This window comes from Sphaerodactylus townsendi, linkage group LG02 (genome assembly GCF_021028975.2).
Source record: "Sphaerodactylus townsendi isolate TG3544 linkage group LG02, MPM_Stown_v2.3, whole genome shotgun sequence".
In the NCBI taxonomy this organism is placed as follows: domain Eukaryota; kingdom Metazoa; phylum Chordata; class Lepidosauria; order Squamata; family Sphaerodactylidae; genus Sphaerodactylus; species Sphaerodactylus townsendi.
The window spans coordinates 79,687,210-79,710,113 of record NC_059426.1 but is presented as its reverse complement, the minus strand read 5'-3'; the positions used below and the strand labels follow the sequence as shown (position 1 = coordinate 79,710,113).

General features: G+C 45.6%; 1 protein-coding gene across 3 annotated transcripts in view; it reads left to right on the top strand.

Moving 5' to 3' along the window:
- Positions 1–7,292: 7,292 nt before the first annotated feature.
- The window catches only part of LOC125425936 (toll interacting protein), a 48,643-nt gene continuing 33,031 nt past the window's right edge, over positions 7,293–22,904 (top strand). For 2 of the 3 annotated variants that reach the window (XM_048483750.1, XM_048483749.1), the window contains exon 1: positions 7,666–7,929. In XM_048483750.1, coding sequence (XP_048339707.1) covers positions 7,825–7,929 — 105 coding nt within the window. In that variant the 5' untranslated portion in view covers positions 7,666–7,824. Of the gene's footprint in view, positions 7,624–7,665; positions 7,930–22,904 lie in introns of those variants that run through there. The other variant, XM_048483751.1, reaches the window with a different exon arrangement.

Here is a 22,904-nt window from a genome sequence, read left to right as displayed (position 1 = left end):
AGAGATGATTGGTAATTCTGGGGGATCCCCAAATCCACCCATTATATTCCATTGAACAGCCTTCTGTCTGCCCCACTGGCATCACTTTGATGCTAACTTCTATACCCAATCAACAGTGTTTGTGTATATATTAAAAGTACTGTCAAGTTGCTGCTCACTTATGGTACCCCAGCAAAGGGCTTTCAAGGAGCGTGAGATGCAGAGGTGGTCCGCAGAATCTTAGTTGCTGGTCTCCTTTCCAAATATTGACCCTGCTTAGCTCCAGAGATCTGACTATGCCACCTTCCCTCCCACCCCAACAAGTATTGCACATCATAATCAATATCTTTATTGGAGCCAGTGATTATGCCCCTTTTCCCCATATATGCAGTACAGTGGTACAAAAAAATCCATTTTAAAATTAGAATGCTCTTAATTGCACTATTCTATTTCCAGCTGTTGGGATCTGCAGCATGAATTTTAATTAATGACAAAATTAATGCTGCAGATCTTAGTAGCCGGAAACAGCTATATTATTTAAATAGGATTTGAAATGATCAGATTTCATCTCCCAGAGCAGCACTTGGATTAATATAAAAGTTGTCTTTGTTCAGTTGAAGAGATGGGAATTGTGCAAGAGGTTGGAGGAGGTCAGATAGCATTCAAAAGACTGCTTTACTTGAGGTAAGTGCTATTTGTTGCAGACACAACTGGAGTAATGGCAGTAGTGGCTGATCCTTCATAAGGACCAACTGGCTTCTTCCTGTGGAAAACCAAGGGAAGGCAAGTTCTAAAAAACATTAAGGGACCGTTGTCATGTGCATGGATACAATTTAAGCCAGAGGTGGATCCAGCAGGTTCTCACAGGTTCCCGAGAGTAAGTTACTAATTATTTGTGTGTGCTGAGAGGGGGTTACTAATTGGTGATTTTGCCACGTGATTTTTGCCTTAGTTACGCCCCTCCTCTCAGCAGTAGCACACAGAACTTGAAGCAGTCTAGCAGGAGGTGCACCGGCGTGCGTGGCAGCCTGCGCTTGCGTGCATTCGTTTCCCACCCAAGGACCGGCGCAGCGACTGCGTCCTTGCCACAGCCCCACCCAGGAATGCCCTGCCCCCGTCGTGCCCCGCCCAGCCCCATTGGCGCTACGCCACAGTTTGAATCCCACCACCATGGGAACCTGTTACTAAAATTTTTGGATCCTACCACTGATTTAAGCCCCAGCACTCTTTGTCCGGACATACAGACAAAATACCTGTGGGGTATGAAAAGAAGACAAAGGATCACATGCATCTTTACCAATCCTGTGGAACTGCTTTGGCCTGCACATGCAACACAATGACCTGTGAGAATTAGAAAATTGTAGGTCTATGGTGCCACTTTAGATGGTTAATAAGAGGTCCCAATTTTGAACACTTCCACTACTTTAAGAAATCACCTCAGAGGGAAAGGTTCTAGACCAGTGGTGGTGAACCTATGGCATGGGTGCCAGAGGTGGCACTCAGAGCCCTTTCTGTGGGCACGCGTGCACAGAATCCGTCATGTGGAGGGGAGGAAAATCACCCCCCTCCACACACACACACATCTAGGCTGGTCTGGGCGCAATCGTTTACCTGGGAGTAAGCTTGGTTGCTGGCAATGGGACTTGCTTCCGAGTAAACCCTCTTAGGGTCGTGATTCACCCATTCGAAGTATTGCACGGTTGCTTCACCAAGCTTACTCCCGAGTAACGCGTTTCTAAACTAAAACCTCAATATTCAGATTAAGTTGCCATGTTGGCACTTTGCGATAAATATGTGGGTTTGGGGTTGCAATTTGGGCACTCGGTATCGAAAAGGTTTGCCATCACTGTTCTAGACCAACTCAGATGCAGAATTTCCAGAAACACTATTCTTTTCTGGAGATTTTAGGGGAAAAGAGCGAAATCTGGGGAATGTTGAATGATATGTTATGCTTACTATTCTATCAAACCTAAACTACTTTTATGGCATCATTTATAACTTAATATATAAAATAGTACTATCTGGCATATTGGTGGAATTTAAAAGTATACGTACCTTCATTCTCCATACAAAAATTTGCAAATGTACCCAATACTTGAGAAAGAACTGCAAACTGCAATCCTTGAGAAAGAATTGCGAACCTATTCTACCAATGCTCATATATCTTTAATTTCAGCCAGAGAAGGCAGGAAAAAAACAAAAGCTGAAGATGCAGTGAAATGCATTGCACTCTAGGATTATGTCAAACTTCGCAGCTCCAAAGGTTAATTCCTAGGCTTGCACTCTGTATAAGCTCAGCAATTATAAAGTGCTTTTTGTTGCTTCAAGGAATTGGGCGGGGGGGGGGGGGGGGGCAGGAGAGATGGATGACTTTTCTCCCAAGCACATAGCCATTCAGTGCCTTAGAAATGTGCATGACTCTAGCCAGAGGCTAACAATGGGCAGTCCCAGCTATAGTCATACCTAAGCTTCAGTAGGCCAAATGGGAGAGTACTGCAGACAAGGAGGGAGTGTCTGCCAGGGTGGGGAAAAGAGAGGGATAATAAAAACCCTGTGCAGACTGAAGGAGAAGTTTTATTTCATATATACTTAGGAGGAGGAAGAAATCCATCTGGATTCCAAAAGCAGCTATGAGCATATAGTTTTGATACTACAACGTGTGTGTGTGTGTGTGGGGGGGGGGCACCCTACATACTGAAACCAAGGTAATGGATGATTTCTAAAAAGCATTTTGGGGAAGAAGTTCACATAGCTCTCTCCCCCAAAATGTCTTCAAAATAATTTATTCAAAAATGCTAAACCAGCAATCTTTCCCACAAAACCCAGGCTGAAGACATTTCTTGCTTACTAAGCAAACAAAAGCAGGCAGAAAACTCTTTATTTCTCCCGCCCAAACCTCTTACTTTCACCATTCACACCTGCCATTTTGTGTGCCAAAGCAAAGATTCTCTGTGAAGGTTGCCCACGGAGGTTTCCTCTGCTTGCAGCTCATTCGCGCATGATTTCCATGTAAAAAGTAGATGAATAAAGTTTGTTTTGCCTAGTGATCCTGCGCGCATGTTGCTTTTCCTTTTCTTGTTTTGTTTTGACAGGGATGTTTGTGAAGCTATGACATCATGACTAGAGAAGCTGAAATGTGTGAATATCTATGTCGTAGCTTCGCAGACATTCCCCTCGAAACAAAAAAAGGAAAAATGACATGTGCGCTGGATCGCTAGGCAAAACAAACTCTATTCATTTACTTTTTACGCAGAAATCGCATGTGGATGAGCAGCAAGCAGAGGAAACTTCCGTGGAAAACCGTCACCAAAGGCGGAGGCAGGAGAATCTCTGCAGCAGCACAGAAAATGGGGTGCTGTGTGGTTTCCGGGCTGTATGGCCGTGTTCTAGCAGCATTCTCTCCTGACGTTTCGCCTGCATCTGTGACTGGCATCTTCAGAGGATCTGAAGATGGATGATCCTCTGAAGATGCCAGCCACAGATGCAGGCGAAACGTCAGGAGAGAATGCTGCTAGAACACGGCCATACAGCCCGGAAACCACAAAGTACCCCAGTGATTCTGGCCGTGAAAGCCTTCGACAATACATAGCACAGAAAATGATGAACCCAACTCTGAAACTGACCAGAGCTCCATTGGCCAGCAGGTGAGAAAAAATAACTGTTTTGGCTGGCAACGCTTTTGTTCTCTGCACTGTAGCAACACAAAAAGTCAAAATGGATCTTTTAAAAACATCTGCAGGACATTTTATTTCTGCTGTGCAGAAAAGACCAATGCTTGTAATTTTGAGAATTATCATCTGTAAGGGTAGGTATATAGTTAGAGATTAGAGCAGTGATACTCACTCTATGACTCACAAGGATTCATGTTTGCAATTAGCAATAACTAATAACCATTTAGTTCCATGCCTGGCATGATGCCTGCCCAACAGAGAGGCTTGCAGTTTACCCTGTTCCTCCAGTGGAACTGTTTCAAGGTTAAAAAACACTCACCAGCCTTAAGCCCCACCAAGTAAAAGCCATGCCCACTTTCCTGAAACATCAGGCAAGTTCTTTTATGGCAAGTTCCATACTGGGGTACTATGCTTAGAAAAACCATGTGTGGCCCTTGAACCACTGAGTTATCACTGGCATAAAGGATTTCATCTTATCTCCTTTTCTTTGATCCTTGCTAAGCCTGTTGCATTTGCAGATGCAGTGTATGCTTTTTATTTTCTTATTAAATTTCTTTTCATCTTTAATTTGTTCAGTCTGATCTTTCTGACCCAAGACAATCAGTACACATTTACTAGCAGAAAAATAGGAAAGGAGCAATAGTTAAATCCTGCTCCCCTAGACTACTCAATTAAAGAATGTTGGTTTCATTGATATTGAGTGTGAAATGGGACGGAGACACAAATGCTGTGTTATGCTTTGCATCAGCAAGGCAGAAAACCAGCCTGATGGTGACAGTGGCCCAGAAGCAGAGACAGACATAGGGAGTGGAGGAGGGGGACTTGGATGGGCAGGAGACCTGGGATGACTGAAGAATGTTATTACTTCTGCGTCAAGCAGAAACAAGGGCTTGTGAGCCCATTTTCCCCACAGAAAGTACAAAACAACTTCTGTAATCAACAAAATGGGCATTAGTTGGACAGAAACTGTCAGAGTCAGAGAGGACAGGACTACCAGCTTTGGATACTAAAATTTCTAGCATTTAAAGCAGCAAGATCTTAACAGTGCAATCCAGAAAGGGGAGCTGAAAGTGCTGTGGAAGCAGTGTGCCCCCCTGGCTCTGGCGTAAATGGCACTTGCACTAGTGATCGTGACATGAATGCTTGGTAGGGACAAATATGTCAACATCAGAGAGCAGTGCAGGAGCTCAATGGAGCACAAAGAGGGTGGGGATGGCATTAGTTGGCTCCCTAAATCCTTTCAGCCTCCTTTCAGTGGAATGCCAACTTTTGAAGGCACAAAGATATACACTGGCCAAAACTGTGGCACAGCCATAGGGCCCCTCATCACAATTTCTGAGCAGCCTCACCTCCAAGGTTTCAAAAGTGCTCAGGAAGCTGACCAATCCCCTGGCCAATGGTGGCAATGGGGCATGGGGCAAGCCCCCACCAGGAACTAATGGCAGGACATTGGGAAATTTAAAAGCCCCAGCCTAACCCTTGCAAAAACTATATGGTAGGATGCATGGTTTGGGATACTGTCAGTCAGCTCCTTGCCATAGGGAGTGAGCAGGGCAGCACTCAGGACGGTTGAATGAGCACAATGAAATGACTTAGCACAAAAAGGACTTCCACTTGGCAGTATACTTCCTCCAGGAGAGCAAAGTCCACCAACTCCATGTCTGAGTCAAGGCTCCATTTCAGGTACAGCAGCTCCACAATGAGGGCCCAAAGGAGCAGCTGTCCCATCACAGGTGAGCTGGGGAATGCACTTGTGACACCACCTTCCTAGCCCCCCCTCCCTCTCCCAGGGCTGCCAGTTCTCACAGGTACAGCAAGAGCTGAGCCTGTGAAAGATGGATATCATGAACAACTTTAGCACCACCCAGCTACTAGAACCTTCCGAACCACCAACAAGAGGGTGGGCAGCAATGGGGTGTGGCTGGGCATACCCCTGGGGAGCCAGTAAAAGGATGGGAATGACCAAAGGGCCCACAGAAGCAACACAAACATGCAATCAAAAGATATATTCCACGTCTTCACACCTCTAGATGTGATGGTTTTCTATGAGCAGTGTTTATTTTAAAAAAGTAGATGGTATTTAAAAATGAGATTCCCCCCAACTAGCCCTTAGACCAGAATATCACTTTACTGAACAAATCCATTTTTTGTCTTATTGTAAGTAAAATTGCAATGAAAAACATAGTTCCAAAAGTGCCAGAAGGCAGTGCAATCCTAAGCAGTTACAACTTCTAATTCCACTGAAGTCAAAGGGCTTGGATATTTAGTATTGTCCTGATAGTTTCCTCAGATAATGTCCATTTAAACTACTATTTTTACTCATTAAGAGGTGTGTACTTTTCTAATATAATGCTGTAGGAGTTCATAAAAACAGCAAACAAAAGCTGCAAGAAAAATGTGGATTAGATTTAGCCCTGGCCCAGTTACCCAGTGGCCTTGATCAGCAAACCTGATGCTCCTCAAATCATTCCGCTGCTGCCCCACAGAAAGCCCAAAAGCCAGAGGGTTGAGAGAGAGAAACACAAAGCAGTTTCACAGGAGCATACAATACTCAGGAAGCCTGAACCGACAGGGTATCTGCGAGCAAAAGAAAACATACTGTGCCATGTATTGGCAAGGGTGCTGCTGTGCTATCTATTGGCAAGGGGTGCAAATTGATCTCCCCCCCCCCCCCCAAAAAAAATGACAGCCCTCAAAGTGGAACAACATTCTCTGGGACCAGTTAGCCTGCTCTGAAACTGGAATGACAGGCCTTCAGAGTGGAATTATAGCCCTTAAGAGTAACAACCCTGACCTGGATGACCCAGTGTAACCTCTCATCAGATCTCAGCAGTTAAGCAGGATCACTTGTTCTGTCTTTAGAGATGGACAAAGAACTGTTGTCATTCCAGTTCCAGACTATCAATTCAAGTCCATCATTCTAGTGTGGGGACTGCACTTCAGTCCCAGAACATTTCGGCCACTCCCAGGGACTGTAATGTAATGTTGGAGGCAATCATTCCAGGACTAGGCAGGTTTCTCATTGCAACTCCAGTGGAGTTTCTTTCAAGTTAGCTGGCATTCCTGGCTCTCCTTACATCCACTGGGGATTCTACTCATTTATTCTAATACATTCCGAAGCCAGGGTCTCTGTGCTCCTCACTGTACCCAAGGAACCACTGAGAGAAGCCGAGTGTTGCAATTTCCCGCTTCCTCTTTGCCAGCCACACCATGCTTCTGTTGGTGCATACATCTCTCACCACGATTTTGCTCAATGAAATGTATGGCAAATTTAACTCCCGCAGGGGTGATTCTTTTGCTTTTCCAGGATACCTTAAAAATCAGAAACGCACTGCATAACAAGCTGTAAAAATTACAAGGGCAAACCAGACGCTGGGTCGGGCTGCACGAAAGACCGCAAGATTTATGTACTGGTGACCCACCCATCCTCATGCATAAATCAAGCCTGGCGCTGGAGGCGCGGCTGCATTCATGATTCAGCAGTACCAGCTGCCGGCTCGCAGCGTGCAAATCTGTCGACTCAGGCCGGGAAATGACCAAGACTCTTGTCGTCACGAAAGCGTCAGCGAATAAGGCGAGGTGTTGCGAACACTGAAAACCTCCTGCCTCTTTTTGCCTTATTGAAATTAACTGCACATGATTCCCCACAACGGGCGAGTGCATCTGTGACTGCACGTGGCACTGGCCACGATTACAGCGGACTTCGAGCGCTCACTTCAGAGAGAGGCGACGGCGACGACTTTCCAGCCCCCGAGGCGCCTCTGAATGACGCACGCGCAAAACTGCATAGCGGTTTGGCCTGGGTTCACGGAAGGCCTCTGCGCACGCGCTGTGTGGGATAGTGGCGGGCTGGAGGCGTGGCCAGAGGTTAAGAAGGGCGAATCAGCTGATTTAGTAACGGCGGATCAAGGGACGGTCGTCGGCCGGGGGGGAAAGTGCCATGGCGACCACCGTGAGCACTCAGAGGGGGCCGGTGAGTGGCGGAGGCTGTTGTGGCGGAGGGGACCCTTGAAACTCCGGGGCAGGATGACGTTGGTGGAAGGGGATCGTGTCGCCGGCACTCTATGGCGGGTGTGGCCAGGAGCAGGAGGGGGCCTCGGCTCAGGCCAATGGCTCCTGTGCGTGTGACTGGCGAGCGTTCCATTCTCTCTTGGGAAGAAAGGAAGGAGAAACCATGTTTCTGCCTCTGCCCTTTTTGCCCACCTACCCTTTCTTCCCCCGCCGTTTGGCCCATCGGGGAGAATCCGGTTCCCGTTGCTCAGATTCCCAAGCACATCAGGTAAGGGGGGTGGGGGAGTGGATCTCGAACGGCTGCAGCGGAGCAAAGGTGAATTAAGTCGACTTCAGCCTGTATGTCATCACTTCTGCCATGAGCAGGGGGAGGGGGAGGATCGCAGTCTGGTATCTGAGCATATGGGAGTAGCATGCGTTTCCTAATAGCCCTTGAACCTTCGTTATCTTTTGGTTGGTTGGTCAACTCAGAAGAAATGCTAACTGCAGTTGCCAGCCTGTCTTCAGTAAAAAGGGAAGCTTCCTGGATAGCAGCCGCACACACATACTAACTATGTCTCCCAGCCAGCTGAGGCAGCCATATCTCTCCCCCCCCCCCCCCCCCGCTGATCTGGGCTGGTGGACTTTCCATCTGAGGCTGCCTGCCCCCCGCCCCCAGTGCCAACCAACTCCCTCAGTGCCACTCTGGGCTGGTGAGCCTGTTGAGTGGTCACCAGCTGAGACAGCAACCTTCCCTCCCTGTGCTGGCGGTCTTGCCAGCTGAAGCAGACCCCCCCCCCAGTGGTGACCAACTCCCTCAGGGCTGATGAGACTGCTGGGGGGTGAGGACCTGGCCGGACCGGGTCACATTTATGTCCTATCCAGCCCTTGTAGCAAATGAGTTTGACACCCCTAGCCTAATATGTGTGCATGGGCATACAGTATAGTTAAAGCTATATTGATATTACTCCCCCCTCAAAAAGCCCCCACAAGCTTATTAAAGAATCTACCCACCTTGCACAATCATAAAGGGCTGGAAATTTCCCATCTGCTTTGTCATTCTGATATCTAGAAATTTGCCACAGCAACTTGACATATGAAGCCTCCATTTCTTTCTTTGCTTCTGTATTATAAAACTGTGTAGATGTAGTGCAAGAGTCAGACCTTTGCCTTGGGATTCACAAGGTTGTATGAGGGGTATATGAACATTTGTGAGATTGAGACAAGAAAATCTCTTTAAGCTGATACAGGAGGCTAGCAGACAGTCTTCCGTTCTGAAGCAATATTTTGCTAGTTCTTTCTGATGAATAGCACTAAACAAGGTTATGCATTTTATTGTTAGTTTAATTTTCTGATATTACAGACACGCACATACATTTATCTGTATACTGATTCACAGATAAAAATGTCATGAATGGGAGTGGTAACTTCAAAGAGGGAGCACAGTATGGCAATGTTACATAAATTGCAGAAACCTTCAGCATCTTTTTAAAAATATGCTACATCTGTTGTCGTCTACAGTATTTTTTCCAGCATATTCTGATTGTGCCTGGAGCCAAGATAAAGTTGAAGGTAGCCCCCTGTGTAGCCACTAGGTCATTACTTACCCATAAGGTGATGCCACATCATGATTTACTAGTCAGGCTATGTTAACAGGGTGGTTTGCCTTGCATTTCCCAAACACCTACACCTTATCGCCAGCAAGCTGGGTATTCATTTTACTAGACACTGAAGGATAGAGTCAACCTTGAGCTGGCTACTTGAAACTGACTTCCACTGGGATTGAACTCAGGTCTTGTGCAGAGCTTTGACCGCAGTACTACAACTTACCATTCTATACCACAGGGCTGCATCCTAAATATAGTATATGATTATTTATTGGTAGTAGATGTAGGAGGAGGGCTAGTTTGAGAGGCAGAGTGAAATTATGAGAGCATGTGAGATGGTTGAGGCACAGAACTTTGACTGCAGTACTGCAGTTTACCACTCTGCTTGACTGCTCTACATCTTTCCCCCCAAACACTGCAGATTTGCAATGCAAACCTATGCAGCTACTCCAGTCAAAGCCCATTGAAATAAATGGTTCAGACTGGAGTAATTCTCCTTAAGATTGCACTGTTAGTCTCTTTGGGGTAGGCATTCCATGCTATTAGCAAAAACTGTTAGTCAAGTTCTTGTATGGATTATATGTCTTTCAGTCGTGACTGATTTTGGTGCAGAGGGAGGCCTAGGATGTTGGTACATAAGTATTCTGCTCTGTCACTTGCTCATAATTAAACAATTACTCAGTTTGCTGAATGAAGAATACTTTCCATGGGAAATGCTGTTAATTGGGTCATCTAATTTTCAGTGGTAAAAGTAACAACAAAAAATAGAATATGCAGTTGAAAGACCTGAACTTTTGTTGTGAACTGTGCACGTTTATTTTTCCATCTTCATTTGGAAGACAATGGTTGCCAGTCCTGCCTTATATTTTGGAGGATGCTTTCTAGAATTGCAGTTCAACTAAATAACTAAATAACCACTAAAGGGTGCTATTGAGTTGAGTGTAATGTTTCTTGAGAGAATCCATGTTTAAAGAATACTTTTAAACATACTTAAACAGTTTGCTCTTGGTGTTGCTGTGGCTACCTTGTCAAATTTGTGTCTTTATACTGTATATTAACATGTACAACCTGCTCCTATGTATTTTCTCAAGATGACTTTTACTTTCAGAATGTGGTTTCTTATTTGAAACTCAAGAAATTTAGGACTATATTTTATGTCAGAACTGAAGTCTTGTTTGTCAGTGTAGTGCCTATAAACATCTGAACTTGTTCATTTTTGCCCACTTTCCTTAGTGTATTGGTTACTTCTGTCCTACATTGTTCTGCCTTGTTGCACAGATGTTGTCTATAAGAGTTCTGTATGGATATTAGTTATTACTGTTGGACACAGGTATATGTGTTCCTTGATATATTGGTGCACATGGGATGTCATTGTAGATCAAAACAAGTGTTTTCAGTTGTAAACGGAAGACAAAGGCCAATAGTTCAGAAATTGAAACTGTGGTGGGATATGATCTGGACACTCCCTACTTGCTGCACCCTGCATTAATTTGACATCCCAAGTACATGTATGTACTACATAGGAGCAGGTTACAAACTGAAAAATATATAGTGAGATAAGAAAAACATTACATGACATGTAAGGCAGGTTTTTTTTACGTGAAAAAAACTAGGGAAGATGTGCTTCAGAATGTTCTTGGCTCTTGTGCAGTGGTTTCATGTCCATATTCCTAGATCTTAATCTAGGCATGATTTTTCATTGGAAACTGATGAGGCAATGTTAGTTGGGTCTAGAACTTGCTGCCACTTGCAGCCTCTTAAAACTCTTGCTTAGAATTTGGATTTTGTTGTGCAGAGTTTAGGTACCCTGGATGAGGTGAGGAAAAATAATGCAACGGACAGGAGCAACTATTAGAGGGGAAGCCTGTCCTGTGACCCATTTTCACAAGCTTTGTGACCCAGCTCTAGCTGTCCTGGGTTATATGTGGAAAATATTAGTTTGAGTAATTTTCACCACACTAATACTCTTACTAAATAGACTGATTTTCCAAGTTTGTACAGTATTTTTAGCAATTCAGAGAGAGAGAATCACATAGGGATTTGCATACATTATACTTCTGCCTTAGTTCTATGTTTTGATGCTTAAAGTAAAGGAGGTATGGAAAATGCATGCATTATTTGTTAAAGGAATAGAACACAGGCCAGAACAGATTTTCACAGGCCAACCATGTTTGTCAAAAAAGTAGGAAGCATGTATCAGGTAATCCTGTAATGAGAAATCTGGATTGAAGTAGACTAAATGAATAAATCCCAAGGAACGAGGTTGGTCGGGCTCAGAGACACTCTGCTTCGTCTCTGGTGTTGATAAATGCCAGGTCCATTAATAATAAGACCGCTGTCCTCCATGATTTTCTTGGAGCCCAGCAGATGGACCTGGCCTGTATCACCGAAACCTGGGTGCGTGAAGGTGAGACCGTCGCTCTGCGCGAGATCACGCTCCCGGGTTTCGCGTGCCTCCACCAGTCCCGAACACAGGGCCGGGGGGGTGGGGTGGCAATGTTCATCCGTGATTCAATTCCCTTTAGGGCTGTCCCTGTCCCGGAGATCACTGGCATGGAGTGTGTCGGTCACAGAGTGGATTTGGCCTTGGAGAGGTTGGCAATCTCTCTTGGTGTACCGGGTCGCCCTAGCGCACCTGGGGATGGCCTGCCACGGCTGCTGGAGGTGGTGCGCGGACTGGGCGCTATGCGGTTTCCTGTGACTTGTTGTCTTGGGCTACTTCAAGCGCCTCCATGTTGACACTGCCTCCGCTGTGCAGTGGCTGTGGACCCTTGGTTTCATCCATGGCGACTATCTTCTTGAGGCCTCTCCCTCAGGTAAGTTCCGGCCCCACTCATGAGGCCGGTCCTGCACGCTAGATTTGGTCTTCGGGTCAGGGATTGATTTGGTCAGTAAATCCTCTGTTGGACAGAGTGCCATGGTCCGACCCATTATGCCCTGAAGGTTCGGATGGATCTGCCACACTACCCCTGTTCTAGGTGACGGGCTGATTTATGCCCGCCAGCGCCGAGACTTATGGATCCAATTGGTTTCCTGAATGCTCTGGCGGGGATCCTGAGCTCCACCGGCACAATTTCGATGAGCAGGTGTGGAGGACTGGAACTCCCGGCTCTCCGATGCCATCGAGGTTGTGCTGCCCCCCGGCGCCCTCTGCGTCCCCGTTTCTCGGGCGGGCTCCGTGGTATACTGCGGAGCTCCGTCATATGAAACGTGGGCACTTCAGATCGTCTGGAAGCGAAGTTTGAGGAAATCTCGTGACGGAGCTTTCGCATGCTAACATCCCATATAGGACGTTTATGAGAAGCCTATGAGATGGCTGGCGAAGGCGGCGCTTAAGAGGGTTTTCTTCTCTTCCTCACTTGGCGTCCTGCTAGCTCGCCTCGGCACAATTGTTTCGCGGTGTGATTCGATCTTTGACCTCTCTATCGGAGGGTTCAGTAAATTCTCAATTGGCTATTGGCTGTGAGGCATTCATCAGCTTTTGCAGATAAAATCACGTCGCTCCGCCCAGGATCTTTACCTGCCATTTTGTCTACAATGTAGTGAACTTTGGAGGCCCCCTTGCCGCCTTCAGGCCCATGTTTGGCCCGGTTTTCCCTGCTCTCCGGGCCGCAGTTGACAGGAGCCCCTGGCTGCTGTTAGACCTACCTACTTGCCCTCTGGATCCGTGCCCCTCCTGGCTTATTAAAACCTGCCCGGGAGTGGAGTTACCACCCCACCTGTTGAATATCATCAATGGCTCTCTTTGAGCAAGGAGTCTTTCCGAGTGGAGTTGAAGGAGGCAGTGGTCCGCCTTCCACTTTTAAAAAGACCATCGTTAGATCCTGGAGATCTGGCCAATTACCACGCCTTCGCGTTCTCGAATCTTTCGATTTCTCCTGGGGAAGGTAATTGAGAGAGTGGTGTTGGAGCAGCTTCAGGGTTTCCTGGATGACACATCGGCTTTCGATCCCTTCCAGTCCGGCTTCCGTGCTGGGCATGGGACGGAGACGGTTCTCGTCGCTGTCACAGATAGACCGAGGCGGATCGGCGCTGCTGGTATTGTTAGATCTGACCGCAGCGTTTGATATGGTCGATCACGACCTTTTGACCCACTGCCTGGCCGCTTCCGGGGTACGGGGCATTGTCCTTCAGTGGATTGTCTCCTGTCAGTGGATTGTCTCGTTCCTTCGGGACCGGGGTCAGCAAGTGTGGTGCGGGGAACAAGCCTCCCAGAGGTGCCCACTTCATTGTGGAGTGCCTCAGGGGGCTCTATTATCCCCGCTGTTATTTAACATCTATATGCGACCCCTTGCTCAGCTGGTACGGAGCTTTGGGCTGATCTGTCATCAGTATGCCGATGACACTCAGCTCATTCTGTCGATGGAGGGGGGAGCTGTCACAGCCTCTGCGGCTCTGCCAGCATTGTTTGGAGGCGGTAGCTGGTTGGTTGCAGCAGGAGCAGGTTGAAATCTAAATCCATCGAAAACGGAGAATCCTTTGAAGCTGACCGTGGGGGGGAGGTTAGGGAACTTCCAGCCGCCGGTGTGGGAGGGGGGTCTCATTGGCGCCGACCCTCTCTGTCCGGCAGCGCCTGGGGGGTCCACCTGGATTCGTCTCTTTCAATGGAGACCCAGGTGGCCCATACAACCCAGGTTGCGCTTTTTTCCATCTTCGCCAGGCCCGGCGGCTGGCTCCCTTCCTCTCCAACGCCGGATCTGGCCACTGTGATCCATGCAACGGTCACCTCCAGGTTAGACTATTGTAACTTCGCTCTACGCGGGCCTTCCCTTAGCGCTTGATCTCGGAGGAGTTAAAACTGGTCCAGCATGCGGCGGCGCCGCTGCTCACTAGAGGGGCGCCTTTCGTGATCAATATCCAACCCAATGTAAAGGCGCCACCTGCATTGGCTTCCAGTCGAAGTCTCGGAATCATCACTTCAAGGTGTGGAGTGTTGACCTTTAAAGGTATACCTTACGCTGCCTGGGACCCTCGTGCATCTTTCTCGGGACCGCAGACACCCCCCATATGTCCCTACTCGGCCTCTGCCGTTCGGCCAGAAGGCCAATTTGCTGGTGGTTCCTGGCCCTCAATGATAGCGACTGGCCTCCACTGGGGCCAGGGCTTTTTCAGCCCTGGCCCCTGCCTGGTGGAACACTCTTCCTCCAGCTGTCCTGTCCTCACCCGGGACCTTGGTGAAGTTCCGCCAAGAGGGCCTGTAAAGACTGAGTTGTTCCGCGGGCTTTTGGAGTGTCCACAGTCGCTGAGAGTGCTTGCCCTTTGGGATCCACCTTTGTTACTTCCCCCCTCTGGGAGTGCCTCTTTAATTGGGGTTATTAAGGACGTCATCTTTATTTATTAATTTTTATCGCTGTATTTTAATCTAATTTTAATGGGGTATTTATATGGGTTATTGTGCACTGTGTAGATGAAACTATGTTGTACACCGCTCAGAGCCCTTCGGGGGTAGAGCGGTATAAAAAACCCATAAATAAATAAATAAATAAATAAATAAATAAATAAATAAATAAATAAATAAATAAATAAATAAATAAATAAGATTGGAATTGCATAAGACACAGTGGGTATTCTGAAGGAAGTTGAAGACTGTTATGTGAGCCAGCATGGTGTTGAGAACGGTAGACTGTAATCTGGAGAACTGTGTTTGATTCCCTGCTCCTCCACCTGAAGCCTTTTGGGTGACCTTGAGTGAGTCAACATTCTCTCAGAGTTCTCTCAGCCCCATAACCCTCACAAGGTGTCTGTTGTGGGGAGAGGATCAGAATGCGATTGTAAGCTGCTTTGAGACTCCTGAAAGGTAGAGAAAAGAAGGATATAAAAATAACTGTACTTCCTCATTTATAAATGCTATAGAAAAAGAACACCATCATATACCACTCTTCTGTAACCCATCTTGCCTTATGACTGGCTTCCTTTAGTATCTCAGATTTAATATTATTGTCCTTTTATTGGTATGAACTATATTGGCATGCATCCAATCACTGTCAGTTCCCTCCTGTTCTTGCAGATCGTCACTTTGCCACAGATGCCCCAGGACAAAATTTTGGGAAGGCTCAGTAAGCTACAGTGGTACAGGGTAAAACAGAAAGGCCTCCTCCGCAAAGTCTGCAGGTGGTTAGATACACCCCATTGTATTGAAATTTACTATATGTTTCAGAAAGTAGCCCTTACAGAGAAAAACACAGTATAAAAACTTAATATTTTTTCTTATTTGTCTCTCTCCCTGTGATATTCCTATCGGCAAAGTCTTGGTGCAAGAACATTGGATGTTTGTATGCATTTTTGGTCTAGAAGAACATTTGGACATATCAAAATCTGCAGGCTTGGGAAACCCCAGGTACAACAAATTGGGGGAGTCAGATGCCTGCAGTGGGAACAAGCAATCAGCAGAAATCTCCTCTTCCATCAACTGAAATCCCTAGTTCACTTGACTGCAGAGAGTTTGTACTGATTAGTAGGATCGAATGCATCTAAAACATAGAGGTAATGGGCAAAACAATCCAATCAGTGAGTTCATGATGTAGCAACATACTGCATTATCCTCCAGTTAGTAAAAACTCTTAAATTTCCAACAAGAAAATTAATTGAAGGAATTCAGTGAAATTTTGTAACCCCTGTGGAGGTTTCTGTCCGCCTCCATCCATGAAACCATATGGAGCCCTTTTCAGGTATGCTATATGGCAAGACTAGTCATCAGCGAGGAACTTTCTAGTGGCCTCTGGCTAGTGAGTTCACAGGTGCAGGCTGTGTTCAGTTGAGAGTATTTATTCAAGGTTGTTTCCCAGGACAGCAGTTAATTGGGAAGGCATGTTATAGCTGGAAAACTCTGGATGGGAGGGAGTCATTCTATTTCTAGATGGAAGAGGGCAGTTTGCTCCAGGTCTGGAAAGTTTGCCAAAACAGGCTTTGGATTGGTCAGTTGGGGTCATCAGATTATGGCCAGTGTTTTGCATAAAGAGTCATCATTGTAGTAGCAGAGCTCCTTTTCTCCTTTCCTTGTCCTCCCCCTGTGCTATGAGATGAAACGGCACTTTGCTTGTGCCTCAAGAACATATATGCTGAATAGGCTATGTGAGTATGTAGAGTTTTATTGTTTTAAATGTATCCTATCTATGCCAAGTTGTAATTCTGTTTGTTTTGAATAACCTTTTTGAACTTCTTTGATGAAGACTGATTTTTATAATTGCCATGTGAGTTTCTGGCCAAACCCAGTGTCGCCCGGTTGCATTACTGAGCACAGCAAGGCCCTTTTGCAGTCAAGGAAAAATGTTTTTATCGTGTCTCATAAGGTCACATATCAAGGAATAAGTGATTCTGTCGGGACACAACTCAAGAGGCCCATATTCAAGGTCTGGTCAGTCTTACCCCATGAGCATAAGGAACTTTATCTTTAAAGCAGTAAGAAGCTTCTGTACTGCTTAACAACTTCTAAATAGAGGTTGAACAGGTGTGGGAAAGACTTAGGAAGTATTCTATGGAAAATGGCCATTGGTGGCTGTTGTCTGTGTATGCAGTATCATCTTTGCTTTAGGCAGTAGAGTAAAAACCAGCTTAGTTTTGCATCAGAAGTATCTGTGATTTCATTAGAATTATCTATGATTGTAACCTCTTTGTTACCCCTCAACTAGTTAATGTTGTCTCAGCAGCCATTCTGCATGATTTTTGGATAATAGTTGGCAATGATCTGGAAGCTAAGTGATTACCAGTGAGGACAGCTATGACCTATGAAAAAGGAATATTGTCTACTGGCTCTGGGGCAGAACCGCTGCCCCCTATTCCTAGAAAAGTGAGAGGGGTCTGTTTTCATGTTAACCAGATTGCACAGGAAAGATTTTTGTCCTCACGGGCAAACCTCCTGAAGTACCTGCATAGATTCCAACTTGAGAAACACCAGAGGGACAACTGTACGTAGCCATATGTGATTCAAGCATGGTTCCTTCTAAGGAGGAATATGAGCAAAAACATATTATTATTCGACATATGTTGGTAGCATATGTTGAATAAGATGTTGTCTTTTTTTCTTTGTTTTATTTTTTAATAGAACATAGACATTTTGAGAAAGTTTGAAATTTTTCCAGTACTTTCCTATCACACCTAAACTAACGTTAATAATTTAATAACTTAAAATTTATAACTTAGCAAATGCCATTATACTGTTTGGTGTATTTATGGAGTGTAAAAGTATAACTGTCTTGGTTTTCAGTAATCAAAATTACCAATACTCTAAAGAGCTGGATATTGCTTGAACCCAATGCAGGGGTCCTCAAACTTTTTAAACAGGGGGCCAGTTCACTGTCCCTCAGACCGTTGGAGGGCCGGACTATTGTTTAAAAAAAAAACAAATTCCTATGCACACTGCACATATCTTATTTTGAAGTAAAAAAACAAAACGGGAACAAATACAATATTTAAAATAAGGAACAAGTAAAATTGTTTATATGCATGTTTCAATGCATGTTTTTGCATAGGATCAGGCTGTATTCTTTTCTACGTGATCATGCATAAGATCACATAATAGTGGCAAGATCCCTGAGCTGCCTCAGGTAAGGGATCCCTGCCAAACAACTTTCCATCAACAAACACTACAACCTTTCCTGTGAATAAGATTATTTCTTTAAAAATGAATTTTATGAATTCTCAGTAAAAATACATATAATAGTATACAAGGACAACACCCCCCCCCCAGTCCTGCTTACTCTCTAAATACATTTGGGAGGTCCCAGAAAAGGTATCATGAGTATTATGGTATCTGTGGGGCCCCCCTGCCCTAGGCAAAGCCCTCCTGATTTGCAGGGTCTTACTTTGAAAGCACAAACCATTCCAGTCCCAGAAAACTGATACTAACACCACAGTCTCTTGTTTCCCTTTGGGGGCTGGCATTGCAGACCCCAGCAGTTGAGCTGACTGGTCCCAGAGGGCACCATTCCACAATTTGTTCTGCATTTTCTTTTGTGTGCTGTAATGTCTTCAATGAAGCCCATGCAAGTCTACTGGTATTCCTGGGTTCCATTGCATCCAATGGGCCTTCAGGCATCTCTCCCTTTGTTCCCAATGGGAATCTCTGTTGTTCGTTTTAACACATCTTTCCCGTGCCAGCTCGCACCCACCTTTGCGCGTGTGTGAGCTTACAAGGGGCTTCCTCTCGAACAAGCGCGCGTGCACTTGCAGCCTTGGAGACCTCAGTGCATGCAAATCTTTGTAAGGATCCTCTCAACCGCAAGCCCCACGGGAGGCGAGAGGTCTCAGGAGGCAGCCCCCTGGCACGGCAACTCCTGCAACCAGGTGCCTTGAAGGCGGCAGGCGGGTACACCCACCAGGCGACCCTCGCCGACCATAGCTGCAGCCGTGACTACTGACCCTGCTCACTGTCGTTGTCGCCGCTCCCAGCCTCAGTTGTCCCGTCTGGCTTCAAAGCAGGGAGGAAAGGCCCCTGCCACCGGCCTCTCCCCATCTCGCTCCCTCGGCTTGGACTCCTCACTTGCAACCTCTGTGCGAGTGGTCCAAGTCATGCGAGCAGTCCGAGCCGAGCGAGCGAGATGGGGAGAGGCCGGTGGCAGGGGCCTTTCCTCCCCGCTTCGGGTACTGGTAGGTGGTAGACGAGGAGACTGAAGCCAGACGAGGAGACTGAAGCCGGAGTGGAGATTGGCACAAGAAGAATCAGGGCCACTGACCCCACCCAGGAGGTTTTAAAAAGTGTTCTTCCCATTGTTTCTCTGCTAAGCGGGGTGGGAATGAGTAATGACGTATTTAGATTCCCTGGTCTTTGAGTGTGGAGGACTATTTGAAAAGCATAATTTTTTTAAAATAAAGATTTTATTGGTTTCTCATATATAAATACAATAAGACAGGATATATGTAATGTTAACAAATACTAGAATAAACAATACATTTCTAACAATTGTCTCTACAATAATTTGTGCTAATTTGTATAACCCTACAAGTTGTTAACAATACATGAAATAAAAGAACCTCTGAAACTCACCTACACAGAATTGAACTACAGGAGTGAAGAAGGAAGAAAAGAGAAAAAAGAAAAAAAAGGAGGGAAGACAAGAGGGAAAATAGAGAAGATAGAATTTTTTTTGGAAAACTTCCACTTAACTTCTGCAACCTTATTATTTACTCCATCACCTGAACTTAATTTTTACACTGATTATATAAATAACTTAAGAACATAAGAACAAGCCAGCTGGATCAGACCAAAGTCCATCCAGCTCTCTGCTACTCGCAGTGGCCCAACAGGTGCCTTTGGGAGCTCACATGTAGGATGTGAACGCAATGGCCTTCTGCGGCTGTTGCTCCCGATCACCTGGTCTGTTAAGGCATTTGCAATCTCAGATCAAAGAGGATCAAGATTGGTAGCCATAAATCGACTTCTCCTCCATAAATCTGTCCAAGCCCCTTTTAAAGCTATCCAGATTAGTGGCCATCACCACCTCCTGTGGCAGCATATTCCAAACACCAATCACACGTTGCGTGAAGAAGTGTTTCCTTTTATTAGTTCTCTAATTCTTCCCCCCAGCATTTTCAATGAATGCCCTTGGTTCTAGTATAGTGAGAAAGAGAGAAAAATTTCTCTTTGTCAACATTTTCTACCACATGCATAATGTTGTAGTCTTCAAACATATCCCCCCCTCAGCCTCCTCTCCAAACTAAAAGAGTCCCCAAACGGCTGCAGCCTCTCCTCATAGGAAGGTGCTCCAGTCCTCAATCATCCTTGTTGCCCTTTCTCTGCACTTTTTTTCTATCTCCTCCAATATCCTTTTTTTGAGATCGCTGCAACCAGAACTGGGACGTAGTACTCCGTCGCGGTCTCACCACTGCTTTTATAAAAGGCATGACAATCTTGTGCAGTTTATTATCAATTCCTTTCCTAATGATCCCTGAGCATAGAGTTTGCCTTTTTTTTACAGCTGCACATGCATTGAGCTGGACATTCTCATGGAACTATCAACTAAGACGCTTCTAAATCCCTTTCCTGGTCTGTGACTACTAGCACTGACCCCTAGTGTGTAAGTGTGAAGTTTGGATTTTTTGGCCCTATGTGCGCATCACTTTACATTTAGCTACATTGAACTGCATTTGCCATTTCTGAGCCCACTCACTAATAACTTATCAAGGTCTGCTTGGAGCTCTTTCATAATCTTTTGTGGTTCTCTACCCACCCTACATACTTTGGCGTCCACCCCAAAGTCCTACCACCACGCTTACTCCACCCCTACTTCCAGGTCATTTTATGAATAGGTTAAAGAGCACTGGTCCCAAAAGCGGATCCTTGAGGGACACCACTCCTTACATCTCCATTGTGAGAACTTCCCATTTTACACCCACTCTTTGTTTCCTGTTTCTCAACCAGTTTTTTAATCCACAGGAGGACTTCCCCTCTTATTCTTCATTGCTGAGTTTTCTCACCAGTCTCTGGTGAGGAACTTTGTCAGTAGCCTTTAAAAATCCGTGAAGCAGATACCAAATGTCCACCGGTTCACCCCTGTCCACATGCCTGTTTACACCCTCTAAAGAACTCCTGGTAAGCCTTGTAAGACAGGATTTGCCTCTGCAAAAGCCATGCTGACTCTTTCTCAGCAGGTCTTGCTTTTCCTACATGTTTTATAAATTTTATCTTTAATGATAGATTCTACCACTTACCAGGAACAGATGTCAAACTGACTGGCCTGTAATTTCCCCCCCCCCCCCCCCCCTAGATCCTTTCTTAAAGATTGGTGTGACATTGGCCATCTCCAAATCTCTTCAGTGATGGAGCCATGATTTCAGGGATAAGCTGTATATTAAAGTGAGAAGATCAGCAGTGCTTGAGCTCTTTTTAAGAACTCTTGGGTGGAATGCACCTGGGGCCAGGGATTTGGGTAACATTTAGTTTATCAATGGCTGCCAGAACTTCTCCCTTTGTCTACTACTTATCTCAAGCTAGTTCACTGATTCGGCTCCTGAGAAGCTTTCTGTTCAGGTGCAGGAATGTTCCTCACCTCCTCTTGGAGTGAAGAAAAGAGGCCAAAAGAATTCATTCAGCTTCTCTGCAATGTCCTCCCATCTTTTAGCACACCTTTGCTCCTTTGTCATCTAACGGGCCTACCGCTCTCTTTGCTGGCTTCCCTGCTTTTGATGTACTTGAAGAACTGTTTGTTGCTGGTCTTGATGTTGTTCAGCCAAGTGCTCCTCATAATCTTTTTGCCTCCTCTTTTACAGCTAACTTGCTTCTCTTTTGCCACCATTTGTGTTCCCTCTCATATTCTTTCATCAGTCAAACTGGACTTCCATTTTCTAAAAGACATTTTCTTTTTTTTTCTGATAATTTCTCAACCTCTCTTGATTAACCATGGTGGCTTTCTTTTGGACTGGGTGCTGCCTTTTTCTAACCTGTGGAACACATTCCAGCTGAAGCTTTTATTACTGTGTTTTTTAAATAAATTTCCAAGCATCCTGGACAGTTTTGACTCTCTTGATTTTCCCTTTCAGCTTCCTGCGCACTATCCCCTCATCTTTTGGAGAGAAATTTCCTTTCTGAGAGAATGCGAAATCCACATTATTAGTTGCCACTTGTTAAGCTATGCTGAGATACTGAAATCTGATAGGCATTGTGGTCGCTAAGTTTCCCCTATCGACTCAACAACACTGACTTCCTGCACTGTGGTCCTGGGTCCTACATAGAATTAGATCTAGGATCACCTCTAGCTTCCTGGTTGGTTCCACAACCATCTTGCTCTAAGCCACAGTCATTTAGCATATCCAGGGAATGCTCTCCCTTACTATGACCTGAACATGCATTTTTCCAGCTCATATGGGGATAGTTAAAACTCACCATTACCACTACATTTTTTGTTTTTTGTTGGCCTCTCTAATTTCTTTTTCCATCTCAGAATCCTCTTTGTGCACTCCTTTGGTCAGGGGGACGATAATATATTCCTAATATTAAACTGTCCTTCACACACCTGGTATTGATATCACACAGTGATTCTGTAGGGGAACCAGCTCCTTGCATTGTCTATTTTATGTGATACTATGCTTCTTTGATGTAAAGGGCAACTCCACCCCCCCCCCCAATGCTCTCTGTCCTATCCTTTTCCTATAGAGGCCTGTAGCCCGGCATAACAGTTATCCCACTGGTTCTCCCTATTCCACCATGTCTCTGTAATGCCCGCACTTCATATCAAAGTCCTCCTTCAAAACTCTGTACTCCAGCTCTCCCCATTTTTTAGGTCTAGATAGCTTCTACTATTAGCATAGAGACACCTGTAATACCCTGTCTCTGTCCTTCACCTGGGATTTATGTTAGCTTTACCCTCAAGTCTTTTGTAGACACTTGCTATCCCTTGTCACATGCACATTGCTATGTTCGCGCTCGCATGTGGTTGATTTAGAAAAACTCTCCACCTCTCTGTCTGCATCCCCATAGATACTGTATTCGGAACCTAAGTCCACCTCAGCTCCTGTCGGCTTTTCCTCAGGCTGGGCTCCAGTTTAAAAGCTGTTCTGCCACCTTTTTTAATAAGCGAGCCAGCAGCCTGTTCCTCTTTGGTTAAGATGAAGCCCGCGCCCCATTTTGTACAGGCCTGCCTTGTCCCAAAAGGTTCCCCAGTTCCTGACAAATCTGAAACCCTCGGCCTTATACTCACCTTTCTCATCCCGCGCACGATTGAGA